Source organism: Kryptolebias marmoratus, linkage group LG7, assembly GCF_001649575.2.
Source record: "Kryptolebias marmoratus isolate JLee-2015 linkage group LG7, ASM164957v2, whole genome shotgun sequence".
Classification (NCBI taxonomy): domain Eukaryota; kingdom Metazoa; phylum Chordata; class Actinopteri; order Cyprinodontiformes; family Rivulidae; genus Kryptolebias; species Kryptolebias marmoratus.
The window spans coordinates 16,987,358-17,003,321 of record NC_051436.1 but is presented as its reverse complement, the minus strand read 5'-3'; the positions used below and the strand labels follow the sequence as shown (position 1 = coordinate 17,003,321).

Genomic DNA, 15,964 nt, shown 5'->3' with positions numbered 1-15,964 from the left:
GGTCAGCTGTCGCCGGTTCCTCCACCTGGATTCCGCGTCTCTTCAGCTCGTTGTAGGCTTCCCGTGCGCTGGAATATGTGCGGGTTCCTGATTCCCAGTGGATCCTTATGTTGGTAAACGGTGTTTGAAAGCGTATGCCTTTTACCTTGAGCACTTTCTTGATCACGATATATTCTCTGCGCTTCTTCACTATCTCAGGTGCATAATCGTGGTCGAAGTGAATATTTGAAGAGCCCACCTGGATCTTGCCTTTTTTCCACACTTCTCTTAAGATCTTTTCTTTTGTAGAAAATTCCAGAAAGTTGACAATAATAGCCCTCGGTGGTGAGTCGGGTGGGGGCTTGTTTGCCAGAGTGCGATGTGCGCGCTGTATTTTCAAGTCCAGGTCCTCCGGTATTTGTAGCTCGCTTCTCAGAAGCGTCTCAATATACTGTATGGTGGAGTTCCCCTCCTGACCTTCTGGCACCCCGAATACACGAACATTGTTTCTTCTGGAACGGGACTCTAAATCCAGCACTTTAAGCTGCGTTTTCCTCTGTTGTTCGATGCAGAAGCACAGCGCCTCGGTTGCCTCCTTTGCCCATTTCTCCACTTGATGAACGCGGGCCTCCGCCTCGTCAACTCGTTTTGCCAAGCCCTGCACATCCGTGGCAATACTGTCCAGCTTACCGTTGATCTCATGTCCCAGGTGGTCGATGTTCTGTTGTAGCTTTGTATTGTCCACTTTCAAAACAGTCTTCAAATCGTCAATGGCCTTAAGTATTCCTTCCGAGTCCATGTTTGCTGCAGCGCTCTGAGCTCCCACACTAGCCACGTTGTCGTTAGCTTGATTCGAGCGCGTGTTAGCTTTCGCGACCGGAGTACCTTTATCCTGAGTTTTAGGCATTTTTATAGATTTTTTGTGGCTCGATGTGTTTCTCCTCCCGTTCATATGTTATTTTGTCGAGATAGCGAGTATATTAGCGAGTTCTGAACGGGAGTTTTCGATGCTAAGGTGGGAGAGAGGCTCTGACGCAGCCGTCTACTCCATTTGCTTCCGGAAGTCCCCCTCATCTGTTTCTTTTTAAAGCTTGTAGGTCGCATTGACTTGTTTTTGTTCTCCATCATAGATAAAGATTTCTATTCATCCTCATTACTTTAACAAACATCAACATAACAAGAATTCTTAAAACTATTTACCTTGTTTCAAAGACTGAGGCACAAAGTTCAGAGGAAACCACCAGAATGTGAAGCTATTCCAGATATTGTTGCAGAAACTAACTTGTCTTAGGAGTTACGCTTGGAGCTGCCAAAGTAATTGAAATTTTGAATGGAGGATAATGTTGCAACAATTGTAGGTAAATTTCATTTATTAGCAAACTGATTTAAGTTTTAAAATTGTTTTAAAATTATATAAATCAAAGATTCAAAGCTAATTAGTCCAAATGTATGACTTATTCATGCTATCAGTTTAGTGTTAATGAACTTTTTTTTTTAAATTGTAATTTTTCAATCTCCAAAGGATATTGAATCACAGAATGTGAAAATTCACATCATCTTAGTCTGCTGGCTGTCATAGCATGTCTGATTTCAAACAGTTCTGTTTCTTCATTAAACGAATCAAACAGAAAACATTCAGGCCTGTGCTCACTAACACCATGCAGTGCCTCTTTACTATATTTACCTCAGGATGTGAAACCCTCTCTGTTGAAATGTTCTACAGCCCTAATTCTGAAAAAGATGAGACATTTTTAAGGTAAATTAAAACAGAATTTAAAAAAGGTCTTGCAAATCTCATAAACTCATCTTTTTGTTTTACAAAGGAACATAGTAAACATATCAAATGTTTAAACTAAGAAATCATACCATTTTTTAAAATAAGGTCATTTTGAATTTGATGGCAGCAACGCATCTCAAAGAAATTGGGACAGGACCATGTTTCCCTCTGTGAAGCATCTCCTCTTCTTTTAACAACAGTTTGTAAATGTCAAGGAACTGAGGAGAGCAGCTGCTGGAGGTTTTGGAGGGGATGTTGTCTCAACGTGTAGGATGGAGGATTCTAGCTGTTCAACAGTCCTGTGGAGTTTTTGTTTCCTGATGCTTGAAATGTTTTCAGTTGTTGAGGTCTGGACTGCAGGCAGCTCAGTTCAGCACCTGGACTGTTTTGCTATGAAGCCATGTTGTTGTAATGGATGCAGTTTGTGGTTTATTATTGTCTTGCTGATATATATATGCAAGACCTTCACTGAAAAATGTGTCATCTGGATGGGAGCATGTGTTGTTCTGAAACCTGTATATGTATTTCTTCATTGATGGAGCCGACAGAGCCACTAATGCACCCTCACACCATCAGAGAGCGCTGTGAACTGTGCGCTGATAACAGGCTGGACGGTTCCTCTCCTCTTTCATACAGAGAACATGGTGTCCATGGTTTCCAAGAAGAATCTCAAATTTTGATTCGTTTGACCCCAGAACAGTTTTTCTCTTTGTCTCAGCTCTTAAAATCTCTTAAAATGAGCTTTGGTCCAGAGAAGACAGCAGAGTTTCTGGATGGTGTTCACATCTGTCTTCTTCTTTGCCTGATAGCGCTTTAAGCAGCATCAGTGGATGGTGGGTTGTGGAGATACACATTGAACAGGGTTGTTGATCTACTCACACTTCAGCCATCCGTAGTGCACATGTGCGATTTCACACGTTGCATCCAAAAAAAGGTTAAAAACAGAAACAACTGGATTTCTGTTCTGTTGCTGAAGACGTTTCACTTCTCATCCAAGGAGCTTTCTCAATTCAGAAAGCAGAGAGTGTGGAGTTCAAGCTTTTAAAGCTGAGATGTTCTGTAGGATGGATTCACTCTCCTCCCAACAGAGGCTCGTTAGGGTCCTTGTTAGCCTGACATGTTGCAGCTTCCTCTGAAATGCAACAGGCAGTATCTGAAAAGTTCTACTCTGAGACCTGGGTTCAGAGCAATTCTGTCAGAGAATCTGATTGCTGTTGTCGTGTAAACGAACAGTCGAAGTGCAACAGAAATGTCCTAATTTCACTGAAAAACAGCATTCTGTCAACTGGGCTTCTGATGCTTTTATCCCCGACAGTTATTAACACACAGTAAACTTTAGTGGCTTTTCCTCTAAATGCTGCATCAAGCCTCATTTAAAGGTGGGAAAACTTCACCAGCGCAGACAGAGGCTTAGTTGGCAGCAAAGTTTGAGGCACGTTTCCCCCCTTGCGAAGACTATTTGAATTTAATGGATTTGAAAAATGTAAATTTGCACCCACAAAAAAACACTGTTTGTAATGCAGGCTTGAGTCTTGTTTGTTTTGATTTTCTGTGTGTGTGGCAGCACACACCGAACATATAGCAGGTGTTTGTACAGATTAAACTCTCTGTTACTAAAAGTTGAGCCCAGTTACCTTTAAGAGAGAATATTGCTGCTGGTTTGTTACCATGAGCCCAAGCTTTGTAATATGCTGGACCCTAGAGCACATTAAACTAATGAACTCACACTGAGTTTATTTTTTTTTTTATTGCTTTTTTGCTTTTGCAAACTAATGAGAAGCACCTGTTGTTGTGGTCTAAGATCCAACATACACAAAGGTTTCTGCCTGCAGAGTTCCTGCTTCATGGTTTTGTCTCTTTCATCTTTACTTCTGCTTGTTTCTGAAGCCCTGCCTCTCGCTCCCTGACACGGTCATGGTGTAATCAGAGCCGTGTCCCTGCTGGTAAACGTCCCCGGTGACTTTTGTTAGGCTGCACCTCATCAGGAACCACAGGCACAGCGGAGCTTCGCACATAGGCACGTACTTTGTGTTTGGAATTGAGTGCTCATTAATCAAAACAGCCGGGGCCCCATCCTCAGGAGGAACCTTCTAAGAAAAACAGTCAAGGCAGTAAACAAACACGCATGCAAATGTATGAACATGCACACAGTTATCTCATCGGGGTTTCAGTGAGAAACGGCTCCTTTCATCAACTACAACTAATGAATGCGAGGACACCGTTTGACTCAAGTTAGACTGAACTAAACGTGTACGGATTTTGTTCAAGTTTGTTCAGCTGGATTCTTTGACCAGAACCGAAATGATGCAGAAAGTCGTGGATGCAGGTGCTTTCAGTCTGCACAGTCCTCAAACCATCTGAGGTACTGTGGCTGTTTGTAGGCCTTATAACTACATTTATCAGGAGTTTTTTGCTGCTGCATCAATGTAATAATAATAATTTTTTATGCATAATATAAGATCAAAGGCTGGCCTTTGAGCACATCTTTTGCCAGCTTCATATATGGCATATGATGTATGTTTTTGTATTGTTTTTTTTTTCAGACCACAGGAGGAATGAAAATTAAAGGTTAATGGGCAAATACTAATAGTGCTTCAGTATTGGCAATATGATTTATTTTTACTTTTCAAGTTAATTTTGACTCTGTTTTCATTTAGGTGGTCTTGGGCTCCACTAGTCTGGATATTTTTTTAAAAACAAATATTATTTTTCTTCATTTACAATAAAATCTCTATTCATTTGAGAACAAAAATGCATGCCTAGTGGTGGTAATCTGGATCTTGAAAGAGTGGAAACTTCAAATGTATTAAAATTTTTTTTGTCTTTTGTGGTTTCACTACATCAGTAATTCATTTCTTGCATGGTCCAGTTGCTTTGGTGAAATGAAAAGACAAATTCAGCTTGTTTTGGTATTATAGGCGCTATTGTCGCTGTGGTAGGCTGCTGTGCCATTGTTTCTTAAAATCCGCATTTTTCAAGACTACGTGGAAAAAGGTGGAATGCTCCTTCTGGATTGTGGGTGTGTCCACCTCAACCAGAGCAGCTTAAGTACCTGGGAGTCTTGTTTTTAGTGATGGTAGGATGGAGCAGGTGATGGATCCACGGATTGGGGCCTTGTCTGTGGTAATAAAGGCGTTGTTGTCTGTTGTGGTGAAGAAGGAGCTGAGCTGAAAGGCAAGGTTCTTGATTTTCTGGACTGTCAACATTCCATCTCTCATCTATGGTCATCAGGTTTGGATCATGACTGAAAGAATGAGATCCTGGAGGCTAAAATGAGCTTCCTCTGTAGGGTGGCTGAGCTCAGCCTTAGAGATGAGGTGAGGAGCTCCGTCATCCAGGGGGAAGCATAGAGTGAAGCCTGCTGCTTCTCCTCATAGAAAAAAAATCGGGTGAGGTGGTTCAGGCATCTGATTAGGATGCCTCCTGGCCGCCTCCCTCTGGAGGTTTTCCAGGAACGTCTCAGTTAGAGGAGACCCAAGGGTAGACCCAGAACTCTGGAGGAGTTATATATCCTCCCTGGCATGGGAGAACTTTGGTATCCTTCAGGAAGAGCAGGAGAGTGACACTGGGGAGAGGAAGGTCTGGTTACCTCTGCAACCTCACCACAGAAGCATCAGCAAATGAGTGAACTGATTTAGGTCTACGCGGAGACTTCAAACATGGAGTTTGTAAAAGTCTTCACTTCTGAAAGTGTTTCTAAAATTTCCAGGTTGCCTTTAAAAACATCTGGAGTCGAATACGCACTGGGGAAGAACAGATGTGGTGGTTGTGTGCAAACATTGTCCAAAACAAGTATTTCATGACTCATTCTTCCAGAAGTAATTAGTCATTTTTAAAAAAAAATATTTTTATTTTTTCAAACCCCCCCTCCCTAAGCACTGCAGAACTGTGAACATTGGAGACCTTTGCTGTTTTGACTGATATGAAAATTAGTAAATAAAGTCAGAGTTACAGTTCCACATGCGCAGTGTTAGTTTTAGTCAGCTATAATAAGGTTTTTCTCCGGTGGAGGCCTCCTCCACCCGTAGCTCCACAGCTCTGAGGCTTGATTAGTGACCCACTCAGGACCTGCAGGCAGCTTCAACACAAACAAACACACATACACAGGTTCTGATTGGAGCCTGAGGCTGGAGTCAAATCTCATTTACCTCTGGGAACACACAGACTATTATATTAATGTGTGATTTTTGGGCGGCGAATGTCTCGTTCCTCTTTAGCTTTTTAATTGTTTTCCTTTTTTTCTTTTGCATTGAGAGCACTTTATGTTCTTTCTGTCCTCGTAATTAAAGTTTTGACTATCAACTCCAGCATAAAGCAGTTTGTTGTCTTTACGGAGAGATTTTTCAACCTCCGCCACAAAATCAACCTCCTCTGATGTTTCATTAACGTGCCATGAGTGTCTGAGGTTGTGCTGCTGGGCGTCACTTCGTACAGCATCACGTCCAATCCCAGCGGAGAGTTTTACAGTGTCGTCTGTTGGTTCTGTTGTCTTTTGCAAGCTAAAACCTTGGTAAGTGCGCGATATCTCAACGCCCAGTGTAGACACTCATGAGTTTCTTCTCTCCAACGCAGATTGCAGAGCTGGTGGCCACAGAGTTCTTTGAACAGGGGGACAAGGAGAGGCAGGAACTGAATATCGAGCCAATTGTGAGTACTGTGGTGTCATGGCTTCTTACAGATTTCTGTTGTTTTTGCTTTTTTTTTTGTTACACTTACAAGTTTCAGATCATCAAATAAATGTTAATGACAGACAAAGACTACCTGAGCAAGTACAAAATGCAGTTTTTGGATTGTTTTCATTTATTAGGAGGAAAACAATGTATCTAAAGGGGAAAATACATCTTACAGCACTGTAGCTACCATTGTGTTTGCAGGCATTCTTATGTGTTGTGAAACTAATAAGAATCATAGAACTGGGGGAAAAAATGCAGTTTTTACTCATCGTGTCATTCTTTGATGACTTTCACTTTAGGATCTGATGAATCGCGAGAAAAGAGATAAGATACCCAGCATGCAGGTGTCCTTCATTGATGCCATTTGCATTCAGTTATATGAGGTAATGTCAGCACGGCTGTTTTATTTCTGTAAACCCAACAAATGGCAGGAAACAGATATTGCATGTCCTAATTGGTGAACTCTCCTTGTTGCTTTCAGACTTTGGCTAGCATGTCGGAGCACTGCTCCCCGCTGCTGGAAGGATGCCAGAAGAACCGGCAGCATTGGAAGCATTTGGCTGAGGACTGTGAGAAGGGGCTGGTCAATGGACTGGTGTGACACCCCTCACCCCCCCTCCCAACCCTTCACTCCAGTTTGGCTTCTGACAAACTTAAACGCCCGGGCTTCTTCTGGTCTAACCCGGCCTCACGACATTTCCTGACTTCAGCATGATATTTTAGAGTGAATATAGAACATGCTGTGTGCACTGAAACATTTCCCTGTCCTGAAAGAAAAGGGAAGCCCATTGTGAGGTTTCAAAGGGTACATCAGTCCTTCTATCTGTGGGACTGCAGCCATGCTGTCACTCACCCATAGCTAAGTGTTTACTTGTGCTGCGTTTCATTTACCTCTGAGGTCTGATCTCACATCTGGGAATGACATCACACCCAACCTAACTGTGTTCCAGTTGCAAGTCAAAAACCAATAGAGTTGGCTAATTGTCGTGCTCAGAAACCAGGCTAACGACTGTTAGCAATACAAGCTGCCAACAATATATTTCCCTGCATAATATGTGTTCAAACACTGCAGCAGCACGTTCACTAGAAGTTTTACGGTACTGCAACTGATTTGAGATACAAACTGATATACGCAAAACAAAAAAGAAACTGTTTATTATAGCAGCTATCTCTAGTTAGTATTGACAAGCCAGCCATATTAGATTTTCAGGTTGGAATTGATAAGAAACAGTCAACATTTTTAATCTAAACTCTGACTTCGGGGAGCACTCCAGTTAATTTTTCTGACCTGGAACTCTGAAATTTTGAATTGTCAGTCCAAACTAAACGCAAGGTTATAACCATTTTAACAATGCTAACATGCTAATGATACAGGCAATGTATACGGATTTCCATGTTTAGCTAGCTAGTCCTTCAGACATATAGCAACCATGGAAATTCTAATATTTCTGCAAGAATTAGACCAATAACCAAAGTACGACTGTACAAATCTTCAGAGGTTGATCTTGTGGCATCCATTAATGCTGTGGTTCTCAAACTTTTCATAACAAATACCACATCTGAAAATACAAAGCTCTCAGTGTGTCATCATTGTCCATTGATGACGCTTTCCATTCATTCATCTATCCATCTTCTACCGTTTATCCGTGGTTGGGCCAAGCAACAGTTCCAGAAGAGAAACCCAGACCTCCCTCTCCCCAGCAAAACTCTCCAGCTCCTCCTGGTGGATCCCAAGGTGTTCCCAGACCAGAGAGGATACATAATCCCTCCAGCGAGTTCTGGGTCTGCCCCGAGGTCTCCTCCCAGAGGGACATGCCAGGAAAAACCTCCTAATCAGCTGGCTCCCTTCAATGCAGAGGAGCAGCAGCTCGACTCTGAGCTCCTGACCTTATTTCTAAGGCTGATCCCAGCCACCCTATGAAGAAAGCTCATTTCAGCCACTTGTATCTGGGATCTCGTTCTTTCGGTCATGATCCAAACCTCATGACTATAGGTGAAGATTGGACTGTAGATGTACCAGCAAATCAAGTTTTGCCTTTCGGTTCAACTCTTTTTTTCACAACTAACCGAAGCAACGTCTTCATTACTGCGAACAAGGCCCCGCTCCATCCTACCATCACCCATAAACAAGACTGCCAGATACATGAACTCCTCCACCTGAGGCAGAGACTCACCCCCAACCCGGAGGGATCTTCCTCTGCTCCACATCTAAATACAAGTTTGATTTAACTTGTTCAAAATGTCCTTGCTGTTTTACATCTTTTATTGCAGGTCCTATTGAGATTTTCCTGATGCTGCTAACGTAGCCATTAGCACATCAGTTAACCATCATTCCCGCCAGTTTCCAGCGTTGCATTTATATTTTGAGTAGTTTTAGTTGTACAACAAAGTTCAGCTTATGCCTGTAATTTATTTTGTATATAATAGCTGATACCAAATTTGTAGTGCCTGTACCAGTTTGAGAACCATTGGTATTAATGAGCACCTTTACTGACAGTCATAGAGACGACACGTTTCAGCACCGAAATTGCGGGCCGACTTTGTCACATTGTTGTGCATCGAGAAATGCCTCGCAGTTCACAAATATAAACGAACTTCAATGTAGCAACTAGAACTGTTATTTCAGTCCCGTCAGTTTTGCTGAGCACATCTTATTACTTTTATAAGAAAATCGCCAAAACGACAAAAAATCAAACTAGTCGAAATACGCCCAAATGTAACGCTCCCACAACAAAAAGGAAAGGGACAAAATCAAGCCTTTCTTTTATTGGAGGTTAAGCTCATTTTATCAGGAGTGTGTAGGACCGTCTTCCTGTAGTCCCACTTCTTTCTGTCAGTCACAGGAAATAACACCAGAGTGAGCACTAAGCTATATTTATGACCATAGCCTTTATTTTTGCACAGAGTGGTTTTCATCTTGAAGTCTCACCTACACAGTCAATCCCACTGATAGGTGGTTGGACTCAGGTTCTTGAGAAACCAGAACCATACTTACCGTCTATGTGGAACTGTCACAATTATATAAGCTTGTTAGATGTCTTTGTTCACAGCACACAAGTTTGAGTCTTTTATACATTTTTCACTTACTGTCTTAACTATTGCATATTTATTTTTTGTTTTATATATTTATTAGAGTTTCTATATTGTACTTTTGAAAATGAGCACGTAGTTCTTATAGGAAATGTAGTTTTAATACTAAAAGCAACTCTCTGCTTTGGATTTCTTGAAGGGCCTTTCTAAGGATCAACTCCACCACATGATACTCGAACAGCGTCTTACATCACATCCCCTCGTTTTCTCATGTTTTTTTACACCCATATCAGGATGTAGATGCAGCCAGAAAAAGCTGTTTTTTTAACCATCTGACTCACTGAGGTCAAACTGTTGCTGCCTCGTGTAAGGTGATTAGCTGAAAACTCAAAAAGACCTCATCTAGCGCTGGATGTTTCAATGGACGTTTACATGAACTTAAACCTTTTTCATTGACAGACTGATCAGCAGGAGTGAAAGGATTTGTTAAAAACAAATCTTGACAGCAGTTTTTGAGCAGTTCTCGTCAGTTTGCCAGTGCACACTTTAATTTTAAAGTCCCAATTCAGCGAGAGGTTTCCTCCAACAGTGCTGTATATCCTGGCTACAAGCTGATAGGTGAAGTCATGCTTTTTTCTTCTTCTGCCTTGTGTCCTTTAGTTCTTAACTTTTCAGCAGCAGAGAGACTTAGCAAGTCTCAAGCAGAGATTTCCTCCAAGTTGCCTTAAAGCTTTCAGAATTCACGTCTTTTTAGCGATTTCCAACGTAAAATCTTCAAGTTTTAAAACAAAACGACTGAGTCACTTCAGACATCTTTGTGATCAATTCTGAGAGCATTTTTCCTTAGGCCCCCTTCACACTGGATGACTCCCCTCGCCCCCGCGCTCTCCATGACCTGTTAGAACCACTGCGATTTTGGAAAACCTCCTTCAGCGTGAAGGCATTACTGAGAGTACATCCCAGAAATACTACACACGCCCAAGATCGCCCTGACCCCCTATTTGGCTCAACTGTCTGACCTAATCTGTAGCAGCTGTCCTTTTAAGAGCGACACAGTAAGTTACTGAGTGCTGCCAGCACAGCGTGGGCGTGATGGGGCTCACAGCTTTGGCATGAGGCCAGTCCTGCTTCAAAATCTCAAAAAAACAAATAATAATAACAGGGACCCTGCTGTGTTCTTCATACCTCATCAAACACTCTGCAGACCACCCACAACTTGATTGACTTTCTTTTTAACAGAATTGGGGACATCATCCAGTGCTCTGAGGGCCTTATTGGTGAACATCTTTTGGTTCTATGTCAGTAAAAAAAAAAGGATGTGAGCGACTTTCACCACCCTGTGTGGAGCTGAAATACCAGGTAATATTTGCCGACATGGGTGCAAGAACTCGTTTTGTGCTTCAGGTGTGATTTTGTCAGGTTTATTTTAGATGTAGTACTGATTCTTACACAGTGGGAGGCAACTTAGGACTTCTGTTGCAAAACTATGATATTTTATTTCTGCAAGAGCAATGAAACTTGCCTGACAAATTCCACTTGCTTTGAACGACACATTCAGATTGTTATATTCAGTTAGGAACGGAGGTAAAGCATTCTTCTACTCCAGGAAGGCTCACTTCTTTTATGTGTTGGGATCACTGTTCACTCATACAAAACTGTACTGCTCAGTACGCACACTAACAGATAGACGCCAGAATAGCGGATTCTGTCGACACGACGTCCAAAGCGAAGCACTTTTGTAGACGCTGGGAGAGCTCATTTGTATCCGTGTTGTGGTCGTTTTGTACTTTGACGTTTCCAGGGTTGTAATAGATGTGCCTGTAGCCTAAACTCTGTGCTTGTTTTTGAGAAGCGAACGGTCCGAGGTGCGAGTCTGGTCCTTGCATGTAACACGGGAAGACGTTTCCCTCGTGTAAGACTGAAGGTGGATCTCTGTAATAAGCTGATATGGTCCCGGTATGACAGACATGTTCCACAGCTGCCTCTGTCAGCACCACTGAACACTGTGAGCCAAAGGTATGGCTGAATAAAGGATGCTTATTTTCCATGTGTCGTTGAGTTTTTATGTTGCGCTGCCACCTTCTGGTCAAACACTGGCAATGTACAAAATGTAACATCTGAGGAAAAGCGAAATGTGCTTGAGACGGATTTTAAAAGTTGAACATATAAAACAGAGGGTTAAAACTTCAGAGAAACAGGACGTTAACGAAAAAGGCAAGTTTATGAGAAATATTTACATCAGAGTGAATCGGGCAGATTTTCTTCACAACTCACAAACAAGGCAGTAAAGGAAAAGTCCTCTGAGCAGACAGAACTGAAACCTGCTGTCATTTATTCTAAAGGCTCCCGGCTCAGCGGTATGTACGGCTCCTGGGGTTCAGGGGTTCAAGCCGAGTCGGTCTTCTTGTACGCCACCATGCTGTTCACCTTGTGGATGGAGGTGGTGAAGGAGCGGAGGCGCACCTCCTCCGACTGGTCGATAATCTGTGGGCCAGACTCCTCCCACTTGTCTGGGACCACCAGGTCTTTGTCCGTGTAGACCAGGAGGTCAAAGGCACCTGCAGCAGAGGGGCAGCCGGTTACTGTGGCAGAACTGGAACCAGCGCTTAGCCGGTTAAAACAACTGATCAGAGCAAAGAGAAGAAAGAAAAAAAGCTCCTCACATGGAGTCTCGAGCAGCGGCAGGAAGGTCACTGTGGCTGTTATCTGTCTGATGACGGAGCGGATCTCATCCTGGATGGTCTTGATGGATTTCTCTCGGGGAGCACTGGAGACAGAACTAACAGTCAGTAACAGACACTGAGAAAAATCATCAGAATATGACGCGAGTCAAGTTACTTTAAGAAATCAAACAGCTCTACTAATTAAACTGATGGCGACGTGAAGCTTTAACCTTAGAACAGCCAAACATCTGATAAAACCAACCAGGGACCTGGGGGGTTGCACTACAAATAGCAAGGCCACCTGATTTTTATAACCTCATCAAACACAACACATTTTGACACCATTAGATAAATCTTTTAAAGACAAATCCAACACAATCTGAATTTTTTGTTAAATCAGTCTACTGGTTACCAATTTATTGTCAAAAACCAAACATCAGAATGGGTCTAAATGAATCCAGTTCTTACACAGGCAGCAGTAAAAAGTCCTGAGTTTAACTTCCTGGAACTGAAGCTGAGGAATCGCTCTGATTGGCTGTAAAGTTTCAGATTATTCCTTCGTGGATAACACCTGAGCAAAACAGTCCAATGTACCAGCTCCCGCTCTGTTTGTCTGTCATAAAATGTTTTATTTCATTTGAGTTGAGAAATAAATGAATGAATTAGCCCGATCACTGCCTGACCCAGTTAGCTAAAGCGCTACCGTACGTTGTTTATTTAACAGATTAAGAACAAATAGAAGATGAACGGGTTGTGAGCGGACAGGTGGCCTTGTTACTACAACAACTTTGAATCCACACAAACAGATTGTGGCTTTTCAAAAACGGCTCACACAAAACACCTCCACCACTCGCTGGTCTCGTGGTAACAAGTATTCAGAATTCAAGAAGACCGCATTAGAAAATCTGCTTATTTTCTAGTCCCATTGCGTCTCCAGCAGGTCTTCAACAGTCACAGCCCGGTGAACTGCTGCCCTTCGTGTTCAACTGTTTTAAAACAACAGAGCAGCAGAGAGGAGCTGACCTGCTCTCCTTGGCCGACTTGTCACACTCGATGTCGAACTGCCATCTCTCCAGAACCTCGTTGGTCTCCAGACATGTGATGACCAACACCAGCTTCTGCACGGTGCACTCAAACAGCCACTCTGCAACACACAGCACACTCATCTTCATCACAGCAGGTATCAGGAACAAGGCTCAGGACACACGAGACTCACCTTCTGAGCAACATGAGGAACTTTAAAAAAGGTTTGGCTTGGTTCATTGTGACTAGATAGAAATCTACACAGTTAAACTTTTCTCAGACTGATGTTTTTTTTTTAATCAAAATAGTCTTAGCTATCATTTAACTAACCTGGGGGATTCACTTCCAGCTACAACCTTTAATTTAGTAACAACCAGACCAAATGTTTTGAACTTTAGTTTTCATGCAGCTAATACTGTGTCTTTAGTTAGATTAGTGTGAATTACTGAAGACAAACAAGGACACATTCAGTCTGTGAAAAAGACTCTGTAGGAATGAAACCACTGTGAAGCTCTGGGTTTATGGGATGGAAGGGAACAAGTACCAGTCAGCCAGTGGCTGTTCCATATTCTATATGACTTGTAGGAAATCTGTTGAAAACAGGCTCAACATAAAGCAGGGAAATATAAGTTAGGTCCTATGAAATCTGATTTTTTTATAAACCCTAAATTTTTTCATCGAAATAGTGTCCAAATATATGATGTATTCATAAAATGTCAACAATTCAACAGAAAAAATATTGAAGATTTCATGAATTTTGAGAAAAAATTTTGCAGCAAAATAGTTTCTTTTTGGTGTAATAAAGGACTTTTTCTCTGCTCTAATGAAGGCTGTTATTGTATTGAAAGCTGTTATTATCTGTTTTTTGACGTCATACAGTACATGAAGGGTTACTGAAGTTGAGAAACTAGTGTCTGCAGCACAAACAAGGATATAATCATTCCTGTTTTAGGTCTGTCAGGTTTGGGGTTGTAGGTAAAGCTGGAGGTAAGTCCACGACATCATAGCTGTGGGTTTTGGTTGTCCACACAAAAGCACAACAATGGTGTTTTAAGATTTATTTAACTCTGGAACCCAGTTTGTAGGGTCTCCTAAAACGATGTTTCTGTGTGAACACAAGGCTGAAAGAATAAAAATAAAGCCACTAGACCGGGCCTTAGACTTAAGTAAAGCTCAGATTCATTAAATCACAGCTAATATTAACAAATTCTACATTTGTCAGTAAATGTGTTTTCACTTTCCTGCATCACAGAAATCCTACGGTCCTAGTAAGTATTTCAGAACAACATCGACAGGCAAGTAAGTTTTCTATCAGCTTGGTGGAGAAATACTTGACCACCATGTACTGCACGTGTACTACCACAGAGAAGACAGCATTTCTGTAGTATTCTGACTAAAGTACATCGCACACATTTCATCCAGAGCTCAGGAAACTGAACATGTTTGAACAGAGGGATGAAGCACTTCTCCTTTATAAAGAACAATGAACCCTTGAGCAGAACAGCAGTCCCTACAGGGGTTTGCAGAAAGGCTCAGAGAAGTCACAGGACTCGCTCTGCACTGCGTGCCTCTGTGAGGAGTCTTTCAAACGGCCTCCCGGAACGAACCTTTGAGCTGAGTCACCACGTTGGTCAGGTAGTTCTTCAGCTTGGGATCGGTGGTGAGCTGCAGGCTCATGTCGTAGTGCGTGACTCGGCTGAACGTCTCTGGAGGGTAGATGCCCCGCTGGTACAGGATGCTGTTGATGCCGAACGCTGGCGAGGACAGAGGGGTCAGACACCGCAGGAAATCAGTTAAACTGCATCTTATTTATTAGACAAACGGGACAGAGAACTATTTGAAAAACATAAAAATAAAGTCCTTGCATACCTAGAAGCACACAGTTTATGCCAGAACTGTTGTTTTTAGTAGTTTTAGGTTTTTTGTCTGTTTGCAAGATTGCTTAAAAAACTATTATATTCGCCTATTCTTGTAAGTGTCCTTGGGTGTCCTGAAAGGCGCTTTTTAAATAAAATTATTATTATTATTACTTTCTGAAAGTTTCATTAAAATCTATCCAGTGGTTCATGAAACCTTTTGCTAACAGACAAAGTCGACCTCAACAATGTTAAAGGTTTAGGCAAAGCTCTAGTGCAACTAGTAGCATGTGTGTTGTGAATGACTCTCAGCTACGACCACACCAAATTTGAAGTCAATATCTGTAAGACTGGCTGAGTTGCAGACATTTTGTGGATTTTTTTAAGGTCAGATGAATGTGGCGACCATATTCATCGGGTTAACTCCAAAGGTTAATCCGTGGTATATGTACATTCAATGATTATTTCCTTAAAGTTTATTGAAAATCGTCCATTGGTTCTTGAGATATCTGTAACAGCCATTTTGTTACAAGTTCAAAATACGCATAACTTGAGGAGTTTCAGTGTAATGTAACAGCAAAATAAATGTAAGGTTCCGAACTTCGTCCGAAAATCGGCAAAATGTAACATTGATCACGATTCTTTATGAAATACACACTTCACAGACCGGCAGCAACTGTGCTTTTCAAATCAAATCAAATTTATTTATAAAGCACATTTAAAAACAACTGCTGTTGACCAAAGTGCTGCACACATAAACATTCAATACAAACATACAAAAACATTACAATTCTCACAATGTATTAAAAGCCAGTGAATATAAATGTGTTTTAAGAAGAGATTTAAAAACACCAAGTGTTGAAGCCTGTCTAATATGGAGGGGCAGCTGATTCCACAGTCTAGGAGCTACCACTGAAAACGCCCGATCACCTCTGTGGACCAGCCTGGATCTTGGGACAACTA

At 41.9% G+C, this 15,964-nt stretch overlaps 2 protein-coding genes across 4 annotated transcripts in view; one reads left to right on the top strand and one right to left on the bottom strand.

Moving 5' to 3' along the window:
- The window catches only part of pde5ab (phosphodiesterase 5A, cGMP-specific, b), a 124,991-nt gene extending 113,487 nt beyond the window's left edge, over window positions 1-11,504 (top strand). For 2 of the 3 annotated variants that reach the window (XM_017430338.3, XM_017430337.3), the window contains exons 20-22: window positions 6,329-6,403; window positions 6,729-6,812; window positions 6,911-7,052. In XM_017430338.3, the coding sequence (XP_017285827.1) occupies window positions 6,329-6,403; window positions 6,729-6,812; window positions 6,911-7,030 (279 nt within the window). In that variant the 3' untranslated portion in view covers window positions 7,031-7,052. Of the gene's footprint in view, window positions 1-6,328; window positions 6,404-6,728; window positions 6,813-6,910 lie in introns of all 3 variants that reach the window. The other variant, XM_017430336.3, reaches the window with a different exon arrangement.
- Window positions 10,884-15,964, bottom strand: part of mad2l1 (MAD2 mitotic arrest deficient-like 1 (yeast)) — a 6,482-nt gene continuing 1,401 nt past the window's right edge. The window contains exons 2-5 of the mRNA XM_017430339.3: window positions 14,753-14,899; window positions 13,146-13,266; window positions 12,123-12,226; window positions 10,884-12,017 (exon numbers count right to left, since the gene is read on the bottom strand). Of these exons, the coding sequence (XP_017285828.1) occupies window positions 11,845-12,017; window positions 12,123-12,226; window positions 13,146-13,266; window positions 14,753-14,899 (545 nt within the window). The 3' untranslated portion in view covers window positions 10,884-11,844. The remainder of the gene's footprint in view (window positions 12,018-12,122; window positions 12,227-13,145; window positions 13,267-14,752; window positions 14,900-15,964) is intronic.